We start from the raw sequence: 15,007 nt of genomic DNA on the forward strand, positions 1-15,007 counted from the left end.
AGGCGATTCTGGCTATGTATGCGTAGAGAGAAATCAGCTTGGACTGTGTTAAAATAATTCAGGCATAAAATAATGAGGGCTTAAAGTAGAGTAAAGGCAGAAGGAATGAAGAAGGGGCAAATTGGGGCCTTTAAAAATTAGAATTTCATTTTATTTTCTTGATCATAATGCATCTGATTATGTGGAATCTGAAAAATACAGAACCATATAAAGAAAATGAAAATCACCTGTAATGCCTACCATCAAATCTGTACTTTTTGGTTTAATTCTTAATTTTTTGAATATATGTATTCTCACTCTTGCTTTCTCACTAATGTGTATATTTAAAATGATACATTAATATATAGGATATTTCTAAACAAAATAAAGATCATACTGTTTTGAATTTTATTTTTCATTTTCACATACATCTGAGCATTTTAGCATGTTGCTAAATAATTCTCCAATATGTGATATTTAAAAATTCCATTGATTAAATATTTTAGAATTTGTTTAATCAATTCATTTTGTTGGACTTTTGTTTCAAATCTTATTTCATCTATAAATGTGTACTGCTAAAAGATAAGGACTTTAAAGAGCTTAAAAAATACGACCTTATCACACCTAAAAATGTTAACAATAATTTCTTGATTTCAAATACCCTGTGTTTAAATTTCTCCGGAAGTCCAGTAAGTGTTTTCCTGTTTGTTTTTTGCATTTTATTTGTTCAAATATTCAGTTTTGTTCAAGTATCCAAATAAGGTCTATTCATTGCATTGATACATATGGTTTGTAAATTGTGGTTAATCCATCTGGAATTTATTTGAGTATATGGTATGAGCTGTGAGGTTTAAATGAGAACATGCATGTAAAAATGTTTCAGACTATGCTTAGCCCATATTAAGTCTAGCTATCTACTCCTAATCTTCTCTTTTCCCCTTGGTTTACTGAGCCAGATGTGTGTTTGTTTTATTGTTTACTTGTTTTTAAGGAGCCAGCCCTTAGATTTCTTTATTTGTTAAGAATAAAGAATTTTTCTTTATTTTTCAGTTCTCTAATTCATTAATATCTGTTTTCATCTTTTTTATTTTACTTTCTTTTAGTCTGTTTTGCTTATCTCTTTTTTGTTTTGTTTTGTTTGTGAGGAAGATCATCCCTGAGCTAACATCCATGCTAATCCTCCTCTTTTTGCTGAGGAAGACTGGCTCTGAGCTAACATCTATTGCCAATCCTCCTCCTTTTTTTTTCTCCCCAAAGCCCCACTAGATAGTTGTATGTCATAGTTGCACATCCTTCTAGTTGCTGTATGTGGGACACGGCCTCAGCATGGCTGGACAAGTGGTGCATCGGTGCGCGCCCAGGATCCGAACCCCGGGCCACCAGTAGCGGAGCACAAGCACTTAACCGCTAAGCCAGGGGGCCGGCCCGCTTATCTCTTAATGTCTTAAATTCATGTATTGAAAATTATTTATTGCACACCTTCCATACACCAGACTCTGTGCTAAGTGTTGGCAGCAAAATAGTCATCAAAATAAACATGGCCACTGTCCTTAGGATGCTTATGGTCTGGTGGTTTAGAGCTGAACCAGAATTTTAATTCTTTTTGTTTGTTTAATAATAAAAGCACTTATATATATGTATATGTATCTTACTATAGATTTGGCTATATTCTATAACTTTTGCTATGCAGTAGTGTTCTCTTTATTGTGTAAATCTCTTTTGTATTATTTTGAATCATATAAAATTGTTAATATTCAGTCATTTTTAACCTATAGAAATGGCAATTTCATACAGTTCAACCTAAATAATTTTTTAAATTAAGAGACTTCATGTTTTAGAGCAGTTTTAGGTTTATAGAAAAATTGAACAGAAACTACAGAGTTCCCATATACCCCTCACCAGTCCCCTCTTCTCCCCACAGTTGCCTCTGTTATTAACATCTTTCATTAAGGGTGGTACATCTGATACAATTGATGAGCCAATATTGATGTATTATTATTAACTGATGTCCATAGTTTACATTAGGGTCCACTCTTTGTGTTGTACGTTCTATGGGCTTTGACAAACGTATAATGACATATATCCACCACTACGGTATTATACAGAATAGTTTCACTATATATAATAGTTTCACTATATGTATATAAATCTCCTGTGTTCCACCTATTCATCTCTTCTCTTGCTCCTCCCAAACTCCTGGCAACCACTGATATTTTCACTGCCTCCATAGTTTTGCTTCTTCCAAAATGTCATATAGTTGGCATCATACAGTATGTAGCCTTTTCAGATTGGCTTCTTTCACGTTGTAATATGCATTTAAGGTTTCTCCATGTCTTTCATGGCTTGATAGCTCATTTCTTTTTATCACTGAGTAATATTCCACTGTCTGGATGTACCATTGTTTATCCGTTCACCTACTGAAGGACATCTTGGTTGCTTTTAAGTTCTGGCAATTATAAATAAAGCTGCTATAAACATTCACGTACAGGTTTTTATGTGGACATAACTCTTCAGCTCATTTGATTAAATACCAAGGAGCACAGTTGCTGGGTTGCATGGTAAGAGTATGTTTAGTTTTTCAAAAAACTACCAAATTGTCTTCCAAAGTGGTTGTACCATTTTGCAGTCGCACTAGCAATGAATGGAGTTTGTGTTGCTCCACATCTTCTCCAGAATTTGGTGTTGTCAGTGTTCCAGATTTTGGCCATTCTAATAGGTGTGTAGTGGTATCTCATTGTTGTTTTAATTTGCATTTCCTTGATGACATATGATGTGGAGCATCTTTTCATGTGCATATTTGCCATCTGTATATCTTCTTGGGTAAGGTGTCTTAAAGATCTTTTGTCCATTTTTAAGTTGAGTTGTTTGTTTTCTTACTGCTAAGTTTTAAGACTCTTTGTTGGAATACGAGTCCTTTATTAGATGTCTTTTGCAAATATTTTCTCCCAGTGTGTGGCTTGTCTTTTCATTCTCTTGACAGTGTCCAAATAGACTTTTGAGACTTGAATTTTAATGGGAAATTGAGGGAACCTGTCTACCAGAGACTGCTAGTTAGATGCCATTTTAAATCATAAGTCTGACATGAAAAGTCTTTGAAGGGAAAATATTCTGAATTTTGTGACAGATTTGATAGAGGGAAAAAATCAAATATGAACTGGAGTTTACTTGTCAATAATTTGGTATAATAGGATTGTGCTTACGGAAATACAAGATTAGGAAACGTCACATATTTTATAGCAATAATTAAGAAATTTAGTCTGGCCAGTTTGAGAGGAATCTAAAGAAAAAGTATGTACTGTTGAAAGATAAATGCTGGCCAACCTCACTGTTAGACAAATTGTGTATTTTAAGATTATCTGACTTGATAAAGACCTACACAAAACAACTTCCTTTAGTGTTACTGAACTGCTCCTTCATTGGTACCTATGAGAGGTCAGTTTTAGTCTTGACTCATTCATTCATTCATCCATTCATCAATTTTGTCTTTGGTCAAGTGATGTATTATTATTTTGTCTCCTTATATGTAATTTTGGATGACCTTAATAGATGCAAAAAATATTTTTTAAAAAATTCTTACTTTTTAGAAAGACTCATTTCATAATTATTTACTTCATAATTAAATTTATGTATTTGCACATTAAGAGATATATTATAAAAAGAAAATTGAGAACATAATTAGGCTTCAAAACAAAATTTACAATTATATGTGATCAAAGATTAATTCTGTGAAAGTCTGTGACTTTTAGTTTTGTAAATCTTCTAAAAGACGTAATGAAGAAGGATGAGGACGGTATTTCTCTTTTAAATTAATATATTTTAAAATGCCTATATGATAGGAAATAAACTTGTGAGGAGGATAGGAACTTTAATTATAATTTATATTTCAAATTCTACATCCTCTCAAAAATAAATATATCCTTGTTTTAATATATGAAGATGGAATGAATTTTAATTTAAGATTATAATTTGTTTTGCATGATGTGTTATTTTTTATAGAGATGTTCTTTAGAATACTTTATCAAAATATGCATTTTAGGTACTTTAAAAATTAGATACTTTAAAAATTCTTGCCTGTAAATGAAGTTTACAAATTCTTTGAGGGAGATTAGAAAACACATACACACAGACATATGTATATATACATCCGTACATATGCACACATACATACGTATATGTCTATGTACATGTACTTTTTCCCGTCTGCACTATCTGTGGAACTCAGTCATGACAATAAATGTTTTATTACTTTGTTGTGTTCAATCATTTAAATTCAGTTATTGTGGAAGAAAGAATATTGGGTTAGGGAAATTGGAAACCCTTTGTTCAGTTAGGTTTTTAAAATAAAGTAATGACTATTTTCTTTTCCAGCTCTGTGATTGGTTGCATGTTAATGAAAGTTGTTTTAGGCAACCCTCAACTTGTAGCTCCATTGGACTTCATGAGACATCCTCTTTAAATGCTTATGTCAAGAACCTAGTTCAAGAGTATATTAAGTCACCTGCTTGGGAAAGTAAGTCTGAAATCATACGTATGGATTGATATAACCAAAATATTTTCAAAGAACTTTTAACTAGTTTTTCAGGTCAAGATATAGGCTTAACCAAATATATGCCTATTTACTGTGAATGTGAAAAATGTGAATAACAGTGTAAAAATACTCTTTCCTAACTTTTACTTTATCTGTGCTAGGACTTGAGATTTTAAACTATTTTATATGTTTTAAGAAACTCATAAGTTGCCAGAGTAGGAATTAGACACACATAAATTAATTAGCTTATCCTACAATTACTGAATCTTTGTGAGCTAGATATTGCAGATGTGTTTTTGAAGCCTCTGTAGTGGAAATATTTGCAGATAAATGTGTTTATCTTGTGTTTGTTTTGAAAGCATTACATTTAGTGTGAACTGATTATGAAAAGGAATTTTAGAGAAAAATTATATTTGAAAGGATGGTTTTGTTAGTTTTTTCTTTTTACCAGATACTTAGTAAAGATCAATTTTGCAACTTCTTTGGGGAAATGTGTAAGACTGTGTGAGGGAAGAACTATTAGCAGATTCATTAATTAGGATTCTTTTTACATTTCTAATGCTTCCTCTTCATTAAAGTCATTAGCGATAATTTGGGTAAATTGCATGTTTGAATTTAACGTGTCTTAAATTTCCTGGCTTTGTCTCAGACCAAGTCATTTCCATCTACTGATTTCTCTAGTCTGATCATGGAATAGGTCTTAAATGAACAGATAATTATCCTTCCGGAATACTTGAGTGTATCTGTTCTTCCTTCTTAGAATGTTTCTCTTTTGTGTTTTATTCTCTCTCTTGTCTAGTAAATTTTATGTGCTGTTACTTGGAAGATTCTTTTGTTAGCCCTATAAAAGCAAATAAAATTTAGTCTCTACTAGAGTAAACATAGATTAAACTCCCTAAAATATCTATAGAGCTAGTCTCCTAATTCAAAGTATATAACAGCATGACATCTGATTAAATACTCAAAATTCGTTGAAAGAAGATTTTTAAGAGTTTCTCCCTTAACATTTCTAGTACGTAAAATATACGATTTAATATAATATGCTATTTTAAGTTTTTAAAAAACTGATTTCAAGAGCAAAGGAGACATTTGTGTCTGTACACTTAAGATTTTTGTTTGCCTTTTAATGCCCTTGGCTAAGTGCCTTTATAAAATTTTAGTTTAGTTATCAATTACTGGGCAGTTTTCAGAACAAGTTAATAAATTCCAAAGCAAACATTTAACTTGAGTTTTTGGGCATAAAATACATATAATATTCAAATTTGTTTTTATATAATGACTCATCAGCCAAAACACTGTTTTCAGTCAGATTCTGCATCTAAAGTGGCTTTTTCTTTGGGTTTTGACATAGAACAGATAGGTTTTACACTATTTATTCAGCAAACATATATCAAATATTTTCTAAGTGCCAGGTATTGGAGTTACAGAGATAAAAGATGTACCCCCTGCCCTTAGAGAGAGCATAATGTAGCAAGGGAGTTGATGAGTAAGCAGATAATCCTGGCACAATGCCTTGAAAGACGTAAGCACTGGAGTGGGGACCTTGTGTGAGCAGTACTTATCCAGAACAGGTGGGCCTGTGGGGGTAGGGGGAGGACACCAGATGGGGCAACACCTGATGAGGGAATAGAAATTAAGGTGAAAAGTGGGAAAGAGTATCCCACAAGGCTTGGATGACCTTGCATCCAAGAAGCTAAAAGTAGGTAGGCATCCATCTGTCTGTCTGTCTATTTATCTATGGCATGGAGCCCAGGATGGATATGAGGTAGGGGTGTGTGTGAGTGTCTGTGTGTGTGTGTGTGTGTGTATACACACAGCATATCATATATATATATATACACCATATTATATATATATATGGTATATAAAACAACAAAACAAAGCAACAACAAATACACAAAACCAACATCATCAACAAACAAAAATGTTGAAGAGCTTTCAGAGCAGGCTTTCTGAAATAGAGAAAGTGAAACATAGTTTGGGAACAGCAGAAAGGCTTGTCAGAGCTTGGACGTGCTAAGATCAACCACAGAGTAAAATATATTTAGAGAAATTTATACTTAAATCAGGCAGTACATCAGAAAGGATGTTTTGTATAAAGATTTTGTGGTTAAATGATGTGCCTACTTAAAGTGTAACCAAGAAATCTGAAGATATGGAATGATCCCAAAGTAGTATATTGCAGCTGTACAACAGATTTTAAAAACAGCTTTATTGAGGTATAATGACATTCGTTAAACTGCACATATTTAAACTGTACAGAGTGATGGCTTTTGACCTATGTATACGCTCATGAAACCATCAGCATAACAAGAAAATGAACATATCCATCACCCGCAAAAGTGTTTTTGTGCCTCTTCGAAATCCCTGTCTGCCACTTCTAACTGTCCCTCCTCCATCCCCAGACAAGCCCTGATATGCTTTCTGACACTATAGACTAGTTTGCATTTTCTAGAATTAGATTCAGTTTTTAAAATTTGTGATAGCAAGATTTGACTGAGTGTTAAATTGCATTAAGATGATTAATGTTAGCCAGTAATTCTTTTGTTTCTTTAAAACCATTGTTGCCTCCACTTTTCTAGCTTCAGTGAGAGAAAAGGGAGAGTAAATAAGGAATTCTCTGCCAGTGATTCAGAGTATGGTTTCCAAACCAGCAACATCAGTGTCACTTGGAAACTTTTGAGAAATGCAAATTCTCAAGCTCTATCCCAAACCTATTGAATCAGAAACTCTTGGTGTGGGGCTCACCCTCTGTGTTTTAACAAGCCCTCCAGGTGATTCTAACACATGTGCACTTTGAGACCCACTGCTCTGTAGCATGGATTTACTTGGTGTGGTGGTCAAGTACTTAGGAAGCAGCCTGCAAGAGCGTGTCCTCCCCTGGAGGATGAGGCACTTTATTGTTGTTGGCCTGGAACTGCGGCACTCGTTGAAATCAGAAATCATTAAAGGTCCACTAAATTTCTGATTTTTAACCTTCCCTTTCAGTATCCAAGGTGAAAAATTGCTTAGGATTTCAAAAAGGATTTGTGTTTCTAGAACTCTGCTATTGGTATTTTGCTGGAGGCAAGTGAGAACTATCTGGTTAACCACTTTGAAGACCCCCAACATGTGTGCTATCCATACCAAAATGTGTAGTATTTACACACAAAGGCTTCCAGCTCACGTGCTATTTAAGTGGAGAAGATGCTTAAGTGCCACTGTGATATTTCATTCTTACAAAGCACCTCCACCATCCCCAACCCCCCACCTCCCATGAGGTCAAAAGGTTATCTGATTATATGATTGCTAGTGAAAATACAGGGAACTGCATAGGGTGTTGGCACTTGATTTCATTTCAGTTTTCATTTATGAATGAATTTTTAATGTAAATGTGGGATATAAAGTATTAGTGTGAGTAAAAATGGTTCAGAGAAAAAGTTTCAATAATTTGCCTCTATAACACTTGTAAATTGAACCTACTAAATTTTTCTAGATAGCACCAATCTTTAGATTTTTTTAAAAATACAAGAAGATTTTTTATTGATGGCAACCTAATGGCACTCATAGCATTTTTAAAAATAACATATAATAAAGTTTATTCTTTTGTTGTATTTTTACACTGAGTTGTCCTACATACAAGTATATGTTTTTAGTATTGTCTGTCTTCTGTACTATTCCAATAAATTTGTATCAAAATATATTAAATTACCTCCAAAATATATTAGAATATTTAAAAAAATGTTTTAAGTATTTGAACCATTGGGCTGGAAAATTAGATCTCTTACCTAAATTTTTCTTGGGAGTTGAGGTGAAAAGTGTAATCTTACTATAGTAATATACCATGAATAAAAAAGAAATCTTTTATCCATGATTTATTTTAATTTAACTGGCTTTCAGAGATAGGAAAATATTAATTTTATCTGTTAACCAAGTTCTCTCTTTCAAACTTGTTCTAGGAAATTTGTATATATTATTTAATTTTTATAATAAACCTAAGTAAAGTCATAGGTTTATTAGTTTGATTTCATAGAAAATGACCTAAACTCTCTGAGAGGGTAACCACTGTCCCAAGGTCCCTCAGCTAACAAGCCGTAGGACTGGGATTCAAATACAGGTCTTTGAGACCCCAAAGCCTTTGTGTCTGTATCCATTCCATCCACCTTCCGGTTACATTTTAGGGAACTCTCTTCTCTCAGCTGAAATACTAGAATTGCCTCTTACCTGGTCACCTTGCATCTACTCTTGCTTCCCCCACAATCTCTTTTCCATATTGTACCTAGAGAAATCTTTTTAAAATACAAATTTTGATCTACAGATTTTTCCTCTTCCTTGTATATATTTGTTTTAACCTTCAGTGGCTTCCTCTTGCTTTTCGGATAAAGGCAGAAATCCTTTACATGGCCTATAGAGTCCGCGGTCTCTCCCCTACCTGTTTCTGTAACCCCGTGTTTGGTACTCCCTCCCGCTTGTGTACCCCAGCCACACGGGCATCCTTCCATATCCTGGAATATGGCACGCTCTCTCCTGCCAGAGCACCTTTGAGGTGCTCTTCCTTCTGTCTGGAAAGATCTTGTCTCCCTTCACCCATCTCCTTCTTTCTCAGCCTTCATACTCAGCCCAACTGTCGTTTCTTCAGGGTGACTTTCTCTTACTCTCCAGACGAGGGCCTATCCTGTGTACACTCTGCTAGCACCATTTAAAGCCCTGACTTCAGTTATCATTTTACGTTTCTCTGTATATTCTTTGATGAATGCTTTTCTCCTCTACTGCCCTGTAAATTCCATGAGCACAAGAACTATTGTGTCTGCAGCACCTAAGTCAGTGAATGGCATGTAGTAGGCATGCAAAGATGTGTTTTTAATTCATATTTAATTGTGTATAACAAGGAGCCATGTAGGGTGTTCTGTTGTATTTCATCTCAGCTGTATTTCTCTAATAACTTAATATTGATAAGGTATAATCACTTAGCTGTTTTGTTTTTGAAATATTATCTTTGAAGGATTTTGTTAATGCTTTGTAAACCTTAACTATTGTTATTTAAGCAGGAGAAAACTGCTTTATGCCTGATTGGTTTGAAGCCAGGCTTGTTGCTATGATGGTCTTGCTGGCTGTAGATGTGGAAGGAATGAAGATTCAATATAGGTAAGTGTTTCTAAACTTGAAAAGAAAGCTTAAAAAAAAGGCTAATCAGATATATGGTGCTTATTCAGATTCTTCTCTGATTAGTATAGAATTGATTACATGTATTAAATGAAGGAACTAGAACGTTGGCAATATACTAAAGAAATATTAATAGGAATAGGGGCTTATTAGTCCTTTTAGTTAGTAAGTTAAACTGTTAGAGAAAGTCAAAAAAACTGTATACAATAATCACTGGTTTTATATAAGAATATTAGAAGAATGGGTTGTAAGATCCTCCCATAAGATTAGGTAATTTACTGGATTTGACCTCTTTGTAAAATGTGTAGTTAAAAAGAAGATAATAAAGATAAAACAGTCTCATTTATATTTTGAGAATGTGACGAGATCAGTTCTCACCAGATTATAATTGTTGCAAAAGCAGCTTCATTAGGTAGTGTATTTGCACGATATGCAGTTAATTTGATTAACATCAAGTCTCCTTTCTAGACAAAGTTTTAGTACTAAAGTTGATTATAATAGTTGTTCATAAATCCTTAATTCTTTGTATTTTTTTTTAACGTGCTTTGTTTCCTTGACTAGCATCTGTTTTTATTTTTGTTTTTTTGTTTTTTTGTTTTTGAGTGATTGAAGCAGGGTCTCAACATTTTAATTTGGAAATCAATTAGAGATAGGATTTCCTTCATACTTGTGCCTAGAGTTGGTGCAGTATGTTCTTCCCTGTGCTTTCTTCTCTGGTGAATCCCTGCACTCACTGAGAAGGCACAGACAGAAAGGTCAGCGGGGAGACTGGAGTGAAAGAGCAGTCCTCATGGGGCCTAGGTGTTTGGATCATCCATAAGTAATTCTAATTGAATCCATGAGCTAACCAACGCTGCAAATTATAGATGGAAAATAATTTCTTCATGCTTTTGAAATGCTTGATTTGGGCATGTCTTTTAATATCTAGTGAAAAGCGGAGAACACAGAATGTATTAAGGATATTCTTAGATCCTCTTCTGGATGCCCTTATGAAGTTTGGTACAAATGCCTACATGCCCTTGCTGAAAACTGACAGATGCCTCCAGTTGCTGGTGAAGTTGTTGCACACTTGCTTGTTGAAAGGTTCCAGTACCCAAGATGGTGAGGAAACTAGTTTCTGTTGGTGTCTTGCTTGGTCTGTCGTTGGTATTTAGAATGAGAGGAGATGCCTGACCTTTTTTTTTTTTTTTTTTTTTTTTTTTTTTAAAGATTTTATTTATTTATTCTCCCCCCAAAGCCCCAGTAGATAGTTGTATGTCATAGCTGCACATCCTTCTAGTTGCTGTATGTGGGACGCGGCCTCAGCGTGGCTGGAGAAGCGGTGCGCCGGTGCGCGCCCGGGATCCGAAGCCGGGCCGCCAGCAGCGGAGCGTGCGCACTTAACCGCTAAGCCACGGGGCCGGCCCTGCCTGACCTTTTAAAACAAAAAGATTACCTCATGCATTCAGCAGATGTTTACTGAGGGTCTCCTGGTGGTGCCGGAGATACAGCAGTGAAGGAGCAGCAGTGAGTGTCTGCCCTCAGGGAGCTGACATCCTCGTGTTTACATTCTTGGTTACTATTGATTTTAGAGGGTGATTTCATTTGCTTTTTTTTTAAATTTATGTTTGATCATTGATTTCCAGACCATCAGAAATTATCACTATTTCTTGTATGTTTAAGCAGGATCCATTTCTAATTGCCAGTGTGCTAGATGTTGCAGAAAATAAGCTAAAGCATGAGAATGGCAGTAGTTTTATAATTACTTGTGTTTAAACATGTTCATCTCTGAGCACCTTTTAAGTAGAAAATACTTAACACAGGAAGTAGAGTGGTAGTAGATAGAAGCATTGAGCACTGTCTTCTCTCCTTGAACTAAGATATATGGAAAATATTAGTTGAAAACCCATGGACATTAGAGATGAGAATATTGATGGGTAAGCCTTGATTCCCAATCCGTTCTGACCCATTTCATTTGGAATTTTAGGAATATGCTATTTAAAAGGTCTAGAGAAGCACGGGTATTAGGTTAAACCTGAGGATAATATCAATAAAGTTAGATTTTAGTATATGCTTATGACATATTAAAGCTAGTTTCCAAGTTCTGATATTTTTGATAATGGTAGCAGAACCAAATGCTATACACATAATAGTAAATTTATAATATTTTCGACTCCTTAAGGGCATAAATTCGGGTTCATTGGACATGTCTTGACTGTTTTTACTAGGCTCAGTGCTTTCAAGTGCAGGACTGGGTCATGGATGCCTTTTGGAAAGTTGTCGTGATATTTGATACAAGCATAGAGTGTGTGGTGGTTATATAAGTTATGATGCAAAATAATTAAACACCAGTGAACTCACCACCCAACCTAAAAACGCGTTTACCTGTTACTCCTCAGTCCTCTCCTTTTGCCTCCTTATTTTGACTTTTATCTTTATCACTTTCATGCACTTTAAAAAATGGTTTTACCACATATATAGGTATAGATATTCCTCAACAATATATTGTCTAGTTTTCTTGCTTTTGAGCTTTATAGAAATGTTACTTTACTGTAAGAAGTCTTCTGTAACTTTATTTAACATGTTTCTAGGATTCATCCATGTCCTTTCTTATACCTCACTATTTTGCCTATTGTATAATTTTCCATTGTTTGATGACACCACAGTTTATGCATTTTCCTGTTGCTGGACATTGGATTGTATTTAGTTGATTACTATTACGTACAGTGCTGCCGTGAACACTGTCTCCATGTCTTCTGGGCCTGTGTGTGAGTCTCTCCAGGGTATGTACTGGTTCTTAGGGTCTGTGCATCTTCAGCTTTATAAGAGGATGAAAATTGTTTTTCCAAGTAGTTGTGTACACATTTTATGTTCTTACCTGCAGAGTGTAAGAGTTCCCATTGCTCCTCATGCATCTCTTTTTATATAACCAATTGAGAGCCAAAGAAATACCTGTTTAATTTGGATAGTAGTTGAATTCCAATATAACTGGTAAACCATATCAAGTTTAGTTAACTGTAAACAGATCTTAATTCTGAAAGGATTTCTTTGATTAGGGAAGAGGAAAATAGTTATTTCCATTTTATAAATGAGTAAATAGTCTAGGAATTAATTACCAGTACCAAGGTCAGTGAACAAATAATGGTAAAGTCAGAAATATCTAGGTATACTTATTATCAATGGGTGAGATTGAGGTCTTACAGTATGCTGTTGTTTGGGGCAACTTTGACTTACTGTGTTTTAAAATTTTTTAAATTTAATTTTCAATGTTTTATTATGGAAATCTTTAAATATACAAAAAAAATAGAGATACCATAATAAATCCCCATGTACCTATCACCTAGCTTCAACATTCTGTCATTCTTTTCTTTTTGAGAGAGTACAAACTACTGTGGTTTCCCTCTTTGCCCTCCATTTTTTCATTTTCCTTTTTTTTTTTAAAAAAAAAAACCTATCAAAGCTTGGAATGACACATGGGGAGAAAAGAAGTGAGATGAAGGAAATCAGTGTGGAGAGTGTATGGTTAGATGCTTTTATCCCACCCTGCTCCATTTAACCTGTGGCAGTTACTGTGCTGATAGTCAAGTTTTGAAGATGTTTAAGTCTAATGGAGGGAGACTGGGGAACACCTTTGATTTGGTGTTGGGGCATTCATTCATTCAGCAAATGTGTATTGATTATCTACTATATGCCGAGCACTGTTTTGAGCACTAGGGTATAGCCATGAAAAAAGAGACAAATATCCCTGCCCTTGTTGAGACTTTGTTGTGGGGCACTAGAGTGGGGTGGAAAGAGAGATAATAAGCAATAAGTATATAAAATGTATGGAAGTTTGATAGGTGAAAAACAAGACAGAGCAAGTAGGACAGGGCGTGCTGGGGGATAGAGGTCGAGGGTTACAGATTTAGTTAGGTTGGCTGGGAAGGCCTAACTGTGAAGGTAATGATTAAGCAGAGACTTTAGAGTCGAGGGAGGAGCCATGCACACGTGTAGGAGAGGTCTTTCAGGAAGAGGGACTGGCAAGTGAAGAGGCCCCAGGGTGAGAGCTGGCTGTTTGAGGAGACACTGAGGTGAAGAGTAATAGGAGATGAATTTTGAGAGGTCAAGGGGGAGTGGCAACTGTTGTGTAGGACGTTGTGGGCCATTTTAAGGGTATGGCTTTTCTTAGAGGGTTCTGAGCTGAGGAGTGATGAGATCTGATGTAAGTTTTAACAAGCTCACTCTGGCTGTAGTGTCAAGAGTAAACTACAGAGCAGCAGGGGCAAGAGGCGGAAGACAAGCACTAAGCTTGTCCCAGGCATAGCCATGGGTGCAGTGAGTGTGTTAAGATTATGGATGTATTTTTTTTTTTAATTTTTTGTTTATTGCAGTAACATTGGTTTATAACATTGCATAAATTTCAGGTGTACATCATTATACTTCTATTTCTGCATAGATTACATCACGTTCACCACCCAAATACTAATTACAACCCATCACCACACACATGTGCCTAATTATCCCTTTCGCCCTCCTCCCTTCCCCCCTTCCCCTCTGGTAACCACCAATCCAATCTGTCTTTATGTGTTTTTTTGCTGTTGTTATTATCTAGCCCTGAATGAGTGTATGGTATTTGACCTTCTCCCTCTGACTTATTTCACTTTGCATAATACCCTCAGTGTCCATCCATGTTGTCACAAATGGCTGGATTTCATCGTTTCTTATGGCTGAGTAGTATTCCATTGTGTATATATACCACATCTTCTTTATATGGATGTATTTTGATGGTTCTTCCAATGGGATTTGCTGATAGGTTGGATGTGTGCTGTAAGAAAAAGCAGAACTCAAATGTTACTTGATTCTTGGAGAAGTTGGACAGATGGAGTTGCTTTTGACTGAGGTTAGAAAGACTGGAGTTAGAGAAGGTTTTGGAGTAAAGATGACAAGTTCTGTTTTGGATAGTTTAAGTGTGAGATACCTTTTAGCTATCCTAGGGGAGGTGTTGAGTTGGCATTGACCTTATGAGTCTGGAGTTCAAGGAGAAGTATGGTTAGAGAGAGAAACGGGCGTCATTAGCATATAGGTGGTCTTGAAAGCCATGAGATGGGATGAGAACATCAAAAGAGCAAGTGTAGATGAAGAAGAGGTCCAAGTCCATGGGGAACACCAATGTCTAGAGGTTGGGGAGATGAAGAGGAACCAGCAAAGGATATGTGGGAGGAATTTACTACAGCAAGAGAAGAGAAAAGCCAGGAGAATGTGATATCCTGGAAGCCAGTGAAGAAAGTGATTCCAGGAGGAAGGAGTGATAACTGCATCGAATGCCGCTGAACAACTAAAATAAGGACCGAGAATTGACCATTGGTTTTAGTAACATGGAAATCAGTGGTGACCTTGACA

General features: G+C 35.5%; 1 protein-coding gene across 5 annotated transcripts in view; it reads left to right on the top strand.

Annotated features, from left to right (window-relative positions):
• The window catches only part of TARBP1 (tRNA guanosine 2 -O-methyltransferase TARBP1), an 88,386-nt gene that overhangs the window by 19,204 nt on the left and 54,175 nt on the right, over positions 1–15,007 (top strand). For 4 of the 5 annotated variants that reach the window (XM_087431929.1, XM_087431931.1, XM_087431932.1 and 1 more), the window contains exons 10-12: positions 4,348–4,489; positions 9,532–9,631; positions 10,578–10,750. In XM_087431929.1, the coding sequence (XP_087288055.1) occupies positions 4,348–4,489; positions 9,532–9,631; positions 10,578–10,750 (415 nt within the window). The remainder of the gene's footprint in view (positions 1–4,347; positions 4,490–9,531; positions 9,632–10,577; positions 10,751–15,007) is intronic. The other variant, XM_087431930.1, reaches the window with a different exon arrangement.

This window comes from Ceratotherium simum, chromosome 6 (assembly GCF_057802395.1).
Source record: "Ceratotherium simum simum isolate JZ-2026a chromosome 6, ASM5780239v1, whole genome shotgun sequence".
Lineage (NCBI taxonomy): Eukaryota > Metazoa > Chordata > Mammalia > Perissodactyla > Rhinocerotidae > Ceratotherium > Ceratotherium simum.